Source organism: Equus asinus, chromosome 8, assembly GCF_041296235.1.
Source record: "Equus asinus isolate D_3611 breed Donkey chromosome 8, EquAss-T2T_v2, whole genome shotgun sequence".
In the NCBI taxonomy this organism is placed as follows: Eukaryota; Metazoa; Chordata; class Mammalia; order Perissodactyla; family Equidae; genus Equus; species Equus asinus.
In genome coordinates, this window is record NC_091797.1 from 45,908,266 (window position 1) to 45,924,082 (window position 15,817).

The window sequence follows — 15,817 nt, forward strand, 5'->3', positions numbered from 1 at the left end:
GATTCTCTCTACTGGAAAATTTAAAAAAGGAGAGTAGTTATAATTTTTAAGTGGCCATTTAGTGTTGAATCTGACAAGGGGGGAGAGTGGATCAAGTTAAGTCTGTTTTTCATAATTTCCAGAAAGATAAATATCAACCTGTCATTAGTGGCTGCCTCCAGGGGCAGGATGACAGGGATGGAACAACAGAGATTTGACTTCACCTTAAATACTCTCTTTTTTAATAAAATAAATAAATATATAAATATATGTATATATAAATATATATAAATAAATATATAAAATAAATTTTTTAATAAAAAATAATCTGTTTTCTTTTCTTTTTTGAGGAAGATCAGCCCTGAGCTAACATCTGCTGCCAATCCTCCTCTTTTTGCTAAGGAAGACTGGCCCTTAGCTAACATCCGTGCCCATCTTCCTCTACTTTATATGTGGGACACCTACCACAGCATGGCGTCCCAAGCGGTGCCATGTCCACACCTGGGATCCGAACCGGTGAACCCTGGGCCGCTGAATTGGAACATGTGCACTTAACCTCAGCGCCATCAGGCAGGCCATCTTTTCTTTTTACAATGAATATGTATGTACTTTTATAATACACAAGCCTTTAAGAAAATATTTTTTTCTTTTGTGTCTAATAACCTAGTCCAAATGATCAAAATACTTAATTTAAAGTAACAGAAGCATTCTTGCAATGAGAGTTACTGAAACGAAGGATGAGCACTTTTTTTTTTGAAAAGAGCAAGATTTTTTTTTTGGAGGGAAAGTGTCACCCTAAGCTAACTAACATCTGTTGCCAATCTTCCTCCTTTTTCCTTCCTTTCCTCCACCCCCAAAGCCCCAGTACATAGTTGTGTATAGCTGTGGGTTCTTCTTGTCCTTCTACGTGAGCTGCCACCACAGCATGTCTACTGACAGGCGAGTGGTGTGGTTCGGCACCTGGCAACTGAACCCGGGCTGCCAAAGCAGAGTGCACTGAACTTTAACTTCTAGGCCATCAGGGCTGGCTCTATCACATGTTTTGACATATAAAATTCTGAATTTTTGTTTTTAAATCTCATGATTATATTGTTCTGAGTCATAACATAATCAAATAGGTCCTATGGATCATAACTCAATTTTGGAAAATGAGTGTGGAGCCAAGGAAATCAAGCCCAGGACTAGCACCAGAGACTTCCCACTCACTTTGAGGTGCTATAATTTGGTTAGCTATAAGGCCAAACCCAACAGGGATCTGGAACACTGTATAACAAATTAAGAAAAAGTGTGATCATGTTGCTTATTCTTTCTTAAGTGTCCATGACATTCAATTTTTGTTCATAGAAGCTAAGGTAGAAAGCACACAATGTAATTTATGATAAATTTTTATAAGGGGCTCTCTTTGTTTTTGTGACCTGTGTCTTCAAATATGTTATTCCAGTCACGAGGTCATTTATTCATTCAATTTACCTGAGGTGGGAGGCAATATAGTATGATGGTAAATGTTTTAGTTTCTATTTGCCACAAACGACATAGCAAGCCTTTATAGGGCAACCATGTATGCAGTGAAGTGTTATGGGATAATTATGCCCATAACACCCATTCTTTCAATAAACATTTGTGGTGTGCCTACGATGAGCTAGGTGTTATTGCAAGTACCGTGGATACAGAAGTGAACAAGTCATCTTAATACCTAAAGAATGACCTCATTCTTAGTAACAATGGCTATGCTATATGCTCTTTCTGTGTCTCACTTTCCTCATCTATAAAGCAAAGATGATACCTACTACATAGAGTTGTTTTTAGGATTACATGATAAAATGTGTGTAAATCAGTAAGAACACACCTGGCTTATCAAAAGTTCTCAACACACGTTATATTGTCAGATGTAATCGACGGGCAGGTGGCGAGGGAGTTGATAAATACCTAGAACTTGGAGAACTTACTCAGGGGTGCAGGTGCAGGTGATTGCACGAGCCACAGGCATATAGAGAAGATCAGGAAAGCCCTGGGTGTTTGGGGAAAGACCTTGGAGACACCAAAGGCCAACATGGCCCACCTCCCGTTTGCCTCAGACAGGCCCCGGATGCAGGTGTTGCGTGTGAAGAGCAGCATCTTGATATTTAACAAAACTGGCTTCTCAACATCAGCGGCAGAGAATATCGTAGTTGCTTTCTTAGTTGACGAGGAGAATCTCAACTTGGTGCTTCCATAGTGGTTCCTCCAATTGGCTGATAATCAAAATAACCTGGGAGCTTTTTGAACATACAAACTCAAAGTTCCAAGGTGGAAATTTCCATGGTGGGGAAATTTTGAGGACCGCTCACGTAAAGGGAACAAAACTATTTGTTTACTGCTTTATCCCTCACCCCTAGAGCAATGCCCGATACGTAGGAGATATTGAATGAGGGTTTGTTGAATGATATTTCTTTATTCTCACTTCCCTCCTATCCTTCTTTCCTCCAAACACATAGGGCATTTACCCCCCTGTGAAATGCTGAGTTGTTTCGGATATTGAGTTTAGAGTCTTGTCGGGGGTGGGCCCTATGTAGAGGAAAAAGAAGTGACTTTGTCCTTGATGGGATTTAAGCGGGCATGGTCAGGCCTGCTTGCTTCAAACTCTTGTGTCTGCCGGAGTACGAGCAACTTCCACCACTGCAGCCCTTCCTGTGCTGAGATATGTTGTCTCTGGGGAAACTGCAGTCAACCATGAAGTAATATAGCACATCGGGGACAGTGGAGGTAATGGTGGCAAGCTTTGAAGAGTACAGAGAGGTGTTCACACTTAAAAGAAACTTTTCCTAAGTCACACTTTGTCTTAGGCTGGTCAGGTGACATTAATGACTCCAAGTGTTTGGTACACGGTTGACTCTAATCTGTTGAAATATATTGCTGAGAGTTAGCAGTTCAATTGCACAGGCATTTTGGGGGTACCTTCTAAGGGCTAAGGTTTGGGATACAGAGACTGATCAGTATGCTGCCTTCGTGAAACACGGGGTTCCAGGGAGTCACAGATTTGCACCACTCCCAGGGCTGCGTGACGGCTGGTGATTATTTCCTCAAATCGTGGCAGGTGGTTCTTAGCCTGGCCCTGGGTATTTTCCTCATACACACGCACTGCTGAGTCCTCAGCTGAATACTTAAGGGCACCCTCTGCAGATCTCAAAGTTCTCTCTCAGGGCAGGGCTCTTTCGTATTCTGCCCCAGAAGGTCTAGCCAGCTTAACCTCATCAGACGCTCAGCTGTTTCCTCAGCTCAAGGAGACTTCCAGAAACGTGTCCCTTCCCTGCTCTGTGACCTGGAGACTCTCCAAACAGTAAGCTGGGGCCATCTTCCAGCTCACCTCATTTGTTCACTGTTTCTTAGAGATCACCACTGTTCAGATTTGTTGTCTGACTTTGAGAATTGTTCTTCCATATATCTTGTCCTTTTTGTTTGGTTGTTTCAAACAGGAGGGTAAATCTGGTTCCTGTTTCTCCATCTTGTCCAGAAGTGGTAATATATGAGTCATTCTTGATGATTTTGTTTCTTACTCATTTTTAGTTTTAATTTACATTTTTGTAAGTTTTAATTTACTCATTTTGGTTTTAATTTACGTTTCTCTGATCACTAATGATGGGTACTTTTTCACGTACTCATTGTTTATCTTTTTGATAAAATGTCCAAATCATTTGCCTGTCCTTTTTATTCAAGTCACATTGGTTTATGACATTATATAAACTTCAGGTGTACATCATATTTCCACTTCTGTATAGACTGCACCATGTTCACCACCAAACGTCGTTGCCATCTGTCACTGTACACATGTGCCCCTATTTTTTTTAATTGTGTTGCTTCTCTTTTTATTTTTGAGCTGTAGGAATTCTTGAGTTGTATATCATGAACACGAGTTTTTTTTATCAGATGTGTATTTTGCAAATATTTTCTCCCAGTCCATAGCTTGCCAAGTCATTTTCTTAGCAACGTCTTTCTTTAAGCAGAAGTTTAAAAAGTTTTGAAGTCTAATTTATTAATTTCTCTTTTATGGTAATGATTTCTGTATCAATTCTGAGAAATCTTTGTGTACCTCCAAGTCATGAGTTATTCTCTATACTTCTAAAAGCTTTATAGTTTAATGTTTGCTTTATGTCTATGTTTATTTCAAATTAATTTTTGTATATGGCATGAGATAGGGATCAAGGTTAATTTTTTTCGCCCTATGAGCATCCATTTGTTCCAGTACCATTTGTCGAAAACTAACAAATGCCTTCTATTCCACTCCATTAATCTAAGTTTTTAGTCCTTTACCAGTACCACGCTGTCTTGATTCTGTAGCTTTATAATAAAAGTTTTGAAGTCAGGTAGTATAAGTCCACCAACTTTATCCTCCTTTTTCGAGATTGCGTTGGCTATTTAAGTTGTTTGTATTTCCACATCTTAGAATGAACTTGTCACTTTCTACAAAAAAAAGCTTAGTGAGATTATGATTGGAAATGCATCAATTCTATTGAATGAACAGATCCATTTGGGGGAAAACTGATACCTTAACAACCGTCTTCCTATCTTTGATATTTTAATGTTACTATTTATGCAGGGTTTTAATTTATAAATTATATAATTGAATTTTGATGCAATACACTAGATTTAACGTTCTAGGATTTTATCCATTTCATCTATATATTTATATTTATTGGCACAACGGTTTTTATAATATTTTATCTTTGCAATGTCTGCAGAATCTATCGTATATCCTCTTCGTTCTTCCTGATAATGGTGACTTGTGTCTTTTCTCTTTTTTTATTTTTCCTTGACCAATAATATCACTAGAGATTTTCAAGTTTGTTTTGGTCTTTACAAAGCACTAACTTTTGAATAGATTATTTTGAATAGATTGTCTCTATTGTATGTTAATTTTCTATTTTATTAAATTCTGTTCTTTATTATTTCCTTTCTCTTTCTTTGCGTTTATTTTGCAATCCTTTTTTATTAACTTCTTAGAATTAGTATTTAGCTCATTAAATTTCAGATTTTCTTGTTTTCTAATGTCAGCATTTCCCTGTAAGTACTGCTTCAATGAATTCCCCAAGTTTGATGTGTATGTTTTCATTAGTACTTAGTTCTAAATAATTTCAGATCTATTGTGATTTATTTCTGACCAATATATTATAGAAATAAATGCTTCTTAATTTCCAACAGTGAGTTTTACTAGTTATTTTGATTTTGATTCTGAGCTTAGCTGTGTTATGATATATGCAATATTATATCTCTATATTTTATTCCCTTGAAATTTGTTGAGATTCAGCCTAGGTACAATCGATTATTGTAACTGTTACCTATGTGCAGGAAAATAACGTATATTGTGCAGTTAAGTGGTATGCTATACATGGTATAGAGGCATTATATATATATATAATGTCCTCTTTTTTCAAACAGGAGGGTAAACCTGGTTCCCATTACTCCATCTTGGCCAGAAGTGGAAACACATAAGTCATCCTTGAGGCTTTTGTTTCCTACTTCTCTTTGGTTTTAATTTACATTTCTCCGATGACTAATGATGTTGGGCACTTTTTCATGTCCTCCTTGGCCATTTGTTTATATATATCTGTATATGTCTATATATATCTCTATCTTCATTAGGTCAAGTTTGTTCATTGTAATATTCAACCCCTCTTCATCCTTACTAATTTTTTCCCCCTGACATATCACATTGATTTGTACCTTTAAGGGCTAATATTTTTCTGACAATGGCTCACTGAGTCTGATAGCTGCAGAGACACCATCATTAGGTATCATACAGATACCATACCATAAAATTCTTTCTGAAGACCAGCTACGGCCCAAGTTAAGTCATTGTCCTTTCTTGAGGGAAAAGAAACACCACGCGAGAGCTGACGTGAGAGTCCTCATGGAGGGAGACAGGGAGCAGGAAGCATTCCAAGTGCTCCCGGAGCGGCCAGTCTTCCTCTAACGGCAGCGCCCTGCAGCGCGGGAGCAGAGAAAATGGGGAGGTGAGCCTCTTTGAAAGAGTCCAGGAGGGCTCCCAGGTGTCTTGAAGTTATCTATGGTCTGTGATGCGGCAGAGGGGACCCTTTCCCGAGGTCTCTGTCCTTACGCCCGAGCCCGCTGGGAGGTGATTCCTTTTCCCACGTAGTTCCCAGAGAGGCGCCTCTGGTGGATGCTACTTTCTGTTTCCTTGATTCTGGTGCCTCTCCCTCCCTCCCTCCCGTGCGATCGCAGCCATACGTGCCTGGTCTCCTGCAATGCCTGCATCTCGGAGGACAAATTTGATCAGGCCACTTGCCTCCAGAAAACCCTTCTTTACCTCCCACAGGTGAGAAGGCCTCCCTCACCTGCGCGTGAGTCCTCCTTACTAATTCTTAAAATACATTTTTATCTGCTCATTCTATCAGTTACCGAGAGGAGTATTTAAAAGTCGACTATGATTTTGAATTTGCCTTTTACTCTTTATAGTTTTGTCAGTATATCTTGAGGCTATTATTAGTGCATGCAAATTTAAAATTATTATGGTTTCTGATGAATTGAATCCTTTATCTTTATGAAATAACTATCTCTGGCAATTTTTGTTGCTTAAAATATGTTTTCTCTATTGTCAGTATGGCTATATCAGTGTGCTCTTGGTTCGAATTTGCCTATCTCTTTTATACATACACTACGTATGTATAAGTATGTAAATACACACAGATCTTTCAGGCCTCAGGCACACAGAGTTAAGTCATAATATTATGAACTTTTTTATGTAATCTGTTGTTTTTGTTGGTCCTTACTTACAGGGCTTTGGCTGTTTAGTTATTTTGTACTATGAGCTGCTCCACGCTTTGGAAGTTTACCTGCGGAAATTACCTTTAGCCAGATTAGAGGTGAAGTGCTTGAGAGAGGGTTTTCCTTTGCGTCGTCTGGGTTTCCGGGAACTGTGAGTCTAGGGTCACGTTAAATTAAGTATTCACCAAGAGATTTCTCCACTTCTCCCAGGTAGTGTGAATTCAGGCTGAAAACACTTGCGATGGCCAACTTCTATTTTTTAATCCCTTTTACGTAGCGCTAAACTTTGAGGTAATAGATTTGCTTTTCTGTCCTCTAGAGCTGGGAGTGAGATAGGAGAAGTGAGGGGTTGAGGAGTGATACCAGCCTATGTCTAAGTTCAAATTTAAACTGATGGTTTAACCCCCTGGGATCCCAGCTTCTAGGGGGGAAGATGTCCCGTTAGACTCCTCAACTTGGGGTGCGGCTCTGGGCTGTGTCTCTGGAACCCCTTGAGGTCACGAATGCAAAGCTCACTCTCCATCTCCCCTCCCTCCTCGTTTGGTAAATGACTGGCTATATAGCGTGCAGCCTCAACATCCGCTAGAGGTCCTTGTCTTCATTCAGTCCCTGACTGGAGAATTCCTTACTTTTGTGACCGCTCATTGACTTGTAAAATTTTTCTCAGATTTTTAGTTGTTTTTACCAAAAGGATTCGTTTGGGTTTTTAGTCCGCCACCTTACTGGAAACAGAATCTAAATTTAGTGGATGGCAACTCAAACTCTCTTAGGCAGCTTATTTATGCTCTTTTCCTCTCAATAATTACATATCTCAGTAGGTTACAATTGCGAATATTTACTTTAACTAAGTCATATGAAGAGAATATTGGGAGGCTGATCAGCTTTACTGGATAAGTATGTGGTGTCTGTTTTAGTAACATTCCCAGCTAGGGTCAATTTTTAAAGAGGATACCACAAACCGCTTACATCTGCTAACTCGAAACTGCCCAGAAAACTTTACATTTTTCATTTTTAGCTTTGACTTCCCTTTATGTTTCTGTTCTAATGACCTTCTAAAACGAAAATCATGCAAACATGCTGTTGTGGGTTAAATGTTTGCCCCCATCCCCCAAAGATATTTCTACCCAGAACCTCTGAATGTGACCTTATTTGAGAAAAGGGTCTTTGTAGATATAGTTAAGTTAAGGATTTTAAGATGATGCCATCCTGGATTATCTAGGTAGACCCTAAATCCAGTGGCAGGTGTCTTTATAAGAAGAGGAAAAGACACAGACAGGAGAGGAGACATGTGAAGAGAAGAAGGTGACATGAAGATGGAAGCAGAGACTGAAATGATGGGTCTACAAGCCAAGGGATGCCAAGGATTGCCAGCCTCGAAGCTAGGAGAGAGGTGTGGACAAATTCTCCTTTCCAGCCCCCAGAAGGAACCAATCCTGCAGGCACTTTAGTTTCGGAATTCTGTCCTCTAGACCTGTGAGAGGGTACATTTCTCTTATTTTAAGCCCCCCAGTTTGTTATCATTTATTATGGCAGCCCTAGAAAGCTCACACCCACCTTGACAGATGCTTTCTGTTCCAGTTACTTTTAGAAGTCTGCCATTTAGTTTCCCAAGAAATATGAGCAAGGGGTGACAATCAGGTAAGGGAACTGGACTGGAACTTCTCTGGAGGCCCAACCCAACTTCAAGAGCTTCCTGGTTGTGAGGATTAAATATTGTGCATGCTTAAAGCTTTTAACAAGTATAAAGCCTTTCCTAACTCTTGTTATTACTTTTCTCTCTCTTTTTTTTTTTTTGAGGAAGATTAGCCCTGAGCTAACATCTGCGACAATCCTCCTCTTTTTGCTGAGGAAAACTGGCCATGATATCCATGCCCATCTTCCTCTACTTTATATGTGGGACGCCTGCCACAGCATGGCTTAGCCAAGCGGTGCCATGTCCACACCTGGGATCTGAACCAGCGAACCCCGGGCTGCTGAAGCAGAACGTGCAAACTTAATCGCTGCGCCACCAGACCAGTCCCCTATAAGTCCCCTATAATTACTTTTTTTTTAACATGGCTAAGCATTCAAGCTTGGCATTTGCCATCAGCCCCCTCTTTAGCCTCAACTCTGGCAGTGTTCTTAATGGTTGACCCTTCTTTCTGCCCCCTCTTTCATGCCTCTCCCCTCCTCCTACATACACACTGAAATGAGGCTCTCTCAAACTTCCCAGAGTGCCTCTGAACTTGGCAGAGAAGTAATTTTTATCCAGTGAAGACCAACAACATAATAGTTCCTAGAAGTTGCGTATCAAATTATAACTTAGGACTCAATTTTACCTATTTGTTTTATCATCACAGCCCCTCTGTGACGTAGGTATTGTCATGACCATTTTACTAATAAGAACAGTTTTTCCCCAGTTAGAATCAAAGATCTGGAGCTGGAAGAAATCTTGGAGCTGCTGGCCTGACTGTTTCATTCATTAATTGGACAGTTCTTGAGTACCTATAATGTACTAGATTCTAAGACACTCTGGGGATTCAAATATAATCAATTTATTCAAGGCTTCACCTGCTGGTGAGCAAATATGTATCACTACCAGCAACAGTGTAGCAATTTTGTAGCATTAGTAAATTGGATATTAATTTTAAACCGAAGTAATTATTAAGTAGGAATTTTTTGCCCATTCCAAATCAAAAAATATAAATGATCAAAAATGTGTTGTAGAGCCCTATTTATGTTGGTACCTATAAATCTACCGTAGTCCTCCTTTATTCACAGTTTTGTTTTCTGCAGTTTCCATTACCCACAGTCAACCACAGTCCAAAAATATTAAATGGAAAATTCCAGAAATAAACAATTCATAAGTTTTAAATTGTTCACTGTTCTGAGTAGTGTGATGAAATCTCAGCCTGTCCTGCTCCATCCCGCTCAGGACGTGCATCTCCCCTTTGTCTAGCGTATCCATGGATACATGCTCCTTAGTAGCCACCTTGGTTATCAGATCGACTGTTGGGGTATAGCAGTGCTTCTGTTCAGGTAACCCTTATTTTACTTAATAATGGCCCCAAAGTGCAAGAGTAGTGATGCTGGCAATTGGAATATGCCAAAGAGAAGCCGTAAAGTGCTTCCTTTATGTGAAAAGGTGAAAATTCTTGACTTACTAAGGAAAGAAAAGAAATCATATACTGAAGTACTGAAGATCTATGGTACGAATGAATCTTCTATCTGTGAAATTGTGGAGAAGGAAAAAGAAATGTTTGCTAGTTTTGCTGTCACACCTGAAATATGTGTGTATAGGAAAAAACATGATATATATAGAGAGTTCGGTACTGTGTGGTTTCAGGCAACCACTGGGGGTCTTGGAACGTCTCTCTCACAGATGAGGGGAAACTACTGGACTTCATTCTTTTTTTTTTTCTGCTTTTTCTCCCCAAATCCCCCCTGTACATAGTTGTATATTTTGGTTGTGGGTCTTTCTAGTTGTGGCATGTGGGACGCCACCTCAGCATGGCCTGATGATCGGTGCCATGACTGTGCCTAGGATCCGAACCAGTGAAACCCTGGGCCGCCGAAGTGGAGCCCGCAACTTTAACCACTCGGCCACGGGGCCGGCCCCTGTACTTCATTCTTAACTACTGCATAGTATTTCACAGAACAATGTGCCGTAATTTATTTGCTCATTCCTATTGGTCTTTCCAACATTTTGTTGCAACAGACATCTTTTTGTACAAGTGCTGGAGTACTTCTTTAAAAAATTTTACTAGAAGTAGAGTTGCTGAGTCAAAAGATATTCACATTCAAAATTTGTAGATAGTGTCAAATTTCCCCACAAAGCTACCAGTTTATACTCCTATGAGTATTATGAGCAGAACCTTTCTGAATGTCTCACCAATGCTGCATAATATTCATCTCTAAAATTTGGTCAATCTGAAGGGGGAAAAATGTCTCAATCTTGTTTTAATTGATGGGGAGAAGGCAGAGGAAGAGGTTAGGGGAGATTTTCACTCTCTTCTTTTTATCTCTGCTGGGAAACTAATCTGGATGACCTCCACACCTATCTCCTTCTGCCAGGCTGAGCTGGCCCCAGCCAGTCGGCAAAGGAGCACCAGAAAGATAAAAGCTTTCTGGGTTTACAGAGGCTCTTCAAGACGGTTCCAGGGCCCTCTGTATGCAGACTTTGACCTTCAGTGTAGTCTCAGGCCCTCAATATGTATTCTCCCCACTCTTCTTCCTGGGCCTAGAGATCCTGTCATTCATTTCTTATGACCTAGAGAACCCAAGTATTCTATAGGCCAACGTAGGTTTCATAGCAACTTAAATGTGTAATGTGGTGTGAAGCAGGTCCTTTCTCTTGTGAGTCCAGACTACTCTCAGAGGCTGACTGTTCTCTGCTGGACGTTGCCTATGGTGCATACGGACGGTCTATACCTGGCCCATGCTGTGGGGAAATGAGAGTTTGGCGGTTCCATGTTCTCTATTCTCTATAAATTTTCCTCTAATAGACTCTGTTATCCCTGTACTGGGTGGTACAAGTGTTGTGTGTCTGTGACCCTATGGCATGACAATATCCGTAAAGTTTTCATTTTTTAACAATAGGAACTTAATTTAAATATTACTTGAGTAATTTTTTTTTCAGTAGTGAAAGCCATCCTTTGTTATCTTCTCAGAGCCTGTGGGTCAGGCATCCTCAGGGCACAGCAGAGACAGCTTGCTTCTGCTACCTGCCATTTGTGGCCTCAGCTGGAAGACTTGAGCAGCTGGTGATGGAATCATTGGAAAGCTCTCTCCCTCACATGCCTGGGATCGATGGAGGCTGAGCCCTTAGCTGGAGTTGCCAGACACCTACATGGGGCTCCTTCCTGTGGCTTACGCTCCCTCATAACATGGTCACGTGCTCCCAAGGACAGGCCCCAAAGACAGAGGGCCAGGTGGAAGCTGTGCTATTTTAGATCTAGCTTCAGAAGCCACATGGCATCACTTCCTTCATACTCTTTTGTTTGGGAGCAATCAGAAGATCCCACCCTGATACAAGGGGAGGGAACACATACATCTCAGTGGGAGGAATGTCAGTCAAATAGTAAGAATAGCCTGTGGGAAGGTGCGGTCATCTTTGGAAATACAATCTGCCACTTTCCTTAATTCCTACAAACTCATTCTTTTAATTTCTGAAAAGATGCTTGGTCAAATGTTTCTCACTAGAAAAATGTAGCATAAGACTGGAACTGCTGGAATGATAGAGGATAACACATTTCTCTCTCAAAACTAGAGTCGGGTTCTAGTGACCATTTTCTCATATATCCTTCATTTATTGTAGGTGCTCTGGAAGTAAATATCCTAAGAAAAATTATTTATTATGATCTTTAAAATTGCTGACCCTAAGTCTGACCACACACAAAGTTAGCATATTCCTCTTAATGCTTTCTCTATACTTAGGAAGATCACCAGGAACACGAGTGGCTAGAAATGCCTTTACTGCATTCTAGGTATGACCTCTAGATATAAAACCTGGACCCCAAACCTGGCCATTTCAACAGGATATCCACATTTCTTGCAAGTGGCGATCATTAAGTATTAGTCAATATCATACTTTCTTCATTGAGCTTAGCTCTGAAAGGATATACACACTGGGTTTATATTATTCTCACAATTTTACATTTAACTTCTCATCCCAGAAACTATAGTCACACTTACACAACATTTACCCCTTTTAAGCTAAAAATCCTGCTTCTCCATGTTTCCATAAGAAATTAAGGGCTTGGTAGATTGGAAACTAGAAATGGAACAGACCTCGTAAGGAAAAAGATATACCCAGGGCCACAGTCTTCTAAGTGTAAGTGAGAAGGGGATGAGGAAGTTCTTTGGGCCTGGGAAACACTTCTCTTATTCAGATGCTAGATAGTTCCTTGTCCTGTGCATCAGATCAGGGTGTCATCCCAGAGACTCTCTTCTTGAACTCAAACTGAAGGAGAAGAGGAACCAAGAGAATTAGCCTCAAACTGCTGCTCCCAGGGCTGCAATTATGCAACTTAAACAAAATTTTGGGCCCCCTACCCCCACTTCCGCTACTCCTTAGACAGTGGGACAGGTCCGGACCATCACGTTCATTTACGTCATCGCTGGACTCCATTCCCCAATACACACGAGAATGGAGTCAATCCTAGATTGACTGCAGCCATCTGGACAGGGTGTGCATGAATAGGAGAGTCCGGCAGAACAGCATTTGACACCACAGGAACCAGCTGCCGCCATAGAGGAAGAGAATGTGTGTCCATTCTCATCCTAGCAGGCAGTCTTTATGCAAGACAGGAAAAGGACACTGGTGTTTTATTAAGAGGGCCCCTGAATTAAGGTAATGTGCTTTATCAGTGTTGGCTTATTTGGAAAATTGTAATATGACTCTGTTTAACCTTAAATATTAACTTTTTTCTATCTACAAGTTAAAATTTTAAAGTATGGCTCAAAATTAATGATTACTGATGACAGTGATATTAACATAGTCAAATCCTGCTCTTTCTGTTTAATGTATGCATGACGTGTCTTTCTCTATTCCTTTACTTTCAACCACCTGTGTCTTATCTGAAATGAATCTCTTATAAACAGCATATTGTTGGATCATGGTTTTTATTCCCTCTGTCAATTTCTGTCTTTTAATTGGTGTATTTAGAGTACTTATATTTACGGTAATTGTTGATATGTTAAAGCTTATATCTGCCATTGTGGGTTTTTTTGTTTGTTTCCTCTATTTCTTGTTTGTCTGTTTCTCTTTCTGTACCTTCCTGTGAGTTACTTGAACATGCTTTAGGATTCCATCTTAGCTGGAACCAGAAGCTGCTGAGTAACTTTTTTTATTGTGGTAAAATATAACATAAAATTTACCATCTTGACCATTTTTCACATACGATCATGGTATTAAGTACATTTACAAGGTTGTGTAATCATCACCACTGGCTATTTCCAGAACTTTTTCATCATCCCAAACAGAAACTGTGCAATAACTCCCCCTTACTCCCTCCCTCCAGCCCTTGGTAACCCAATTCTACAATTCTGCCTCAACTTTCCTATTCTAGGCATCTCATCTAAGTGGAATTGGACAATATATATATTTTTTTTGTCTGGCTTATTTCACTTAGCATAATATTTTTGAGTTACAGCTATGTTGTAGCAAATATCAGAATTTTGTTCCTTTTAATGGCTGAATAATATTCCACTGTATATCTATGTAGACTACATTTTGTTTATCCACTCATCTGCTGATGGACACTTGAGTCATTTCCACCTTTTGGCTGTTGTGAATAATGCTGCTCTGAACATTGGTATATAAATATCTGTTTGTGTTCCTGCTTTAAATCTTTTGGATATATATCTAGGAGTGAAATTGCTGGATCATCTTGAGTAAGTTTTTAAAGCACAAGAAGTTTCCCCCAATATTCTATGACAGTGAGGAGACTGATTTTCCCAGAACTCAGAATGGACAGATGGGGACAATGTGACCTAATGCCACAGAAGAGAATATCATGTCAAGGAGTTATTCAAAGTTCTTCAGTTACTACTGTCACCCCCTCCTAAGCCTTTCGGCAGGGTGGGTGGTGAGGGGAAGGTGTTATTGGGATGCACAGCCCCTGAAGGCTTGTCTTTATGCAGGATGTGCCATTTGGAGAATCAGGATCAGAGACTGGAGGGAGGTAAGGGTTTCCAAAAAAGCTTTTTCAGGCTGTGGTTTGGAGAAGGCTTATAAATTCCATAAAATTAGAATTGATGGAATCAGGGATCAGAAAGAATTCGGTTTCATTGACATGGAAACCTAGTTTCTATTACCACGTTTGACACTAACTGGATGTGTAATCTTAGGAAAGTGACTTAACTTCTTATGGCCTCAGTTTCCTTTATTGTACAAGATGCGGGTGGGGAGAGTGGTGTGGTAGGATTGGACTGGATAGTATCTGGTCCTTTTCAGCTCTAAGCTCTATGATTTAAAAAGCTTGTAGGTTACTTTCGTCTGTAGGTCAATTTTTTGTTTGTATAAAGGCTCGATTCCTAGGTCCAGGCTGTATTGGTTTTGGGAGATCAGCTAATTTCAAATGCCTCATCACAGAAACTATTGTTTGTGTCTATCCTGCAACACTTTTACTTAGCTAAAAATATGCAGCATGAATTTATCTAATATAACCAATATTTCCTTAAAGCACGAACCACACTGCCAGCCAGAGTTATTGAATATTGTCACACCCTGGATCCTGTTGTATATTATATTATAACACTTCAGAATAACAATGGTTCTCTTAAAACCCATTGTGCTCTCCTTAGTTGTTTCCTGTAAATATACCTGTCCTTTCCAAACATCCGTCTCTTTCTATAAACTTCCTCCAGTTTTGACTCAGTTTCCTTTCGAAATTACAGTAATATAGATTTGGAAAAGGCCTCACCCTCGTTTCCCTCTGACAGTGGGCTTAGGTGTCCCTCTGTTGTTTTTATGGTATTCAGCGCATTCATTATTCCTCCATTTATTCCTTCAGTCATTCATAGATAGGCACCATGCTAGGTGTTGAGGACGCAGCAATGAGCAAGACAGGCATGCCCCCTGCTCTCATTTAGCTTAATGTCAGGAGACGAAGACGGACATTGAAGGAGTAATAGTAGGTGTGCTGGATGTAAAGAAGGACAAATACAGAGTTCTACATGGTATAGGATCTTATACTGGGATTTAACCAAATCCTTGTGTATCAGAGATTCCTAGATGAAGTGGCATTTAAGATGAAATCTGAGTAGTGAGTAGGAGTCAGCCTGGCAAAGATGGGGAGAGGGAATATTCAAGCAGAGGGAACAGCTGAAATGAGAAAGTCCATGGAACAGTAGAAAAACTATGGGAACATCCCACTGGCCAGGACAGAGAGAGGGCAGGGGAGAGGGGTGGGACATAAGGCTGGAGAGGTAGGTAGAAGTCTGACCAGCATGCACATTAGAGGCTGTGCTCAGGAGTTTGGACTTTATCCTCAAGGAAGTGGGGAATCGCTGAGAGTTTAAAGTAGGGAAGAGGCATTATCAAGTCTGACATTTTAATGGAAAGTAAAAAGAGAGGAGTAAGACTGAGAGAGAGAGA

At 40.2% G+C, this 15,817-nt stretch overlaps 1 protein-coding gene across 6 annotated transcripts in view; it reads left to right on the plus strand.

Moving 5' to 3' along the window:
* LOC106837858 (cytidine monophosphate-N-acetylneuraminic acid hydroxylase) overlaps window positions 1–15,817 on the plus strand; it is a 348,449-nt gene that overhangs the window by 204,211 nt on the left and 128,421 nt on the right. The window contains exon 1 of one of the 6 annotated variants that reach the window (XM_070515545.1): window positions 3,107–3,295. The exons of 2 other annotated variants lie outside the window; for them this stretch is intronic. Coding sequence is in view for 1 of the 4 variants with exons in the window: in XM_070515540.1 (XP_070371641.1) it covers window positions 12,981–13,069 (89 nt within the window). In the remaining 3 variants the exon portion in view is untranslated. Of the gene's footprint in view, window positions 1–3,106; window positions 3,296–5,862; window positions 5,967–12,838; window positions 13,070–15,817 lie in introns of those variants that run through there. 3 more of the 6 variants (XM_070515542.1, XM_070515544.1, XM_070515540.1) reach the window with 3 other exon arrangements.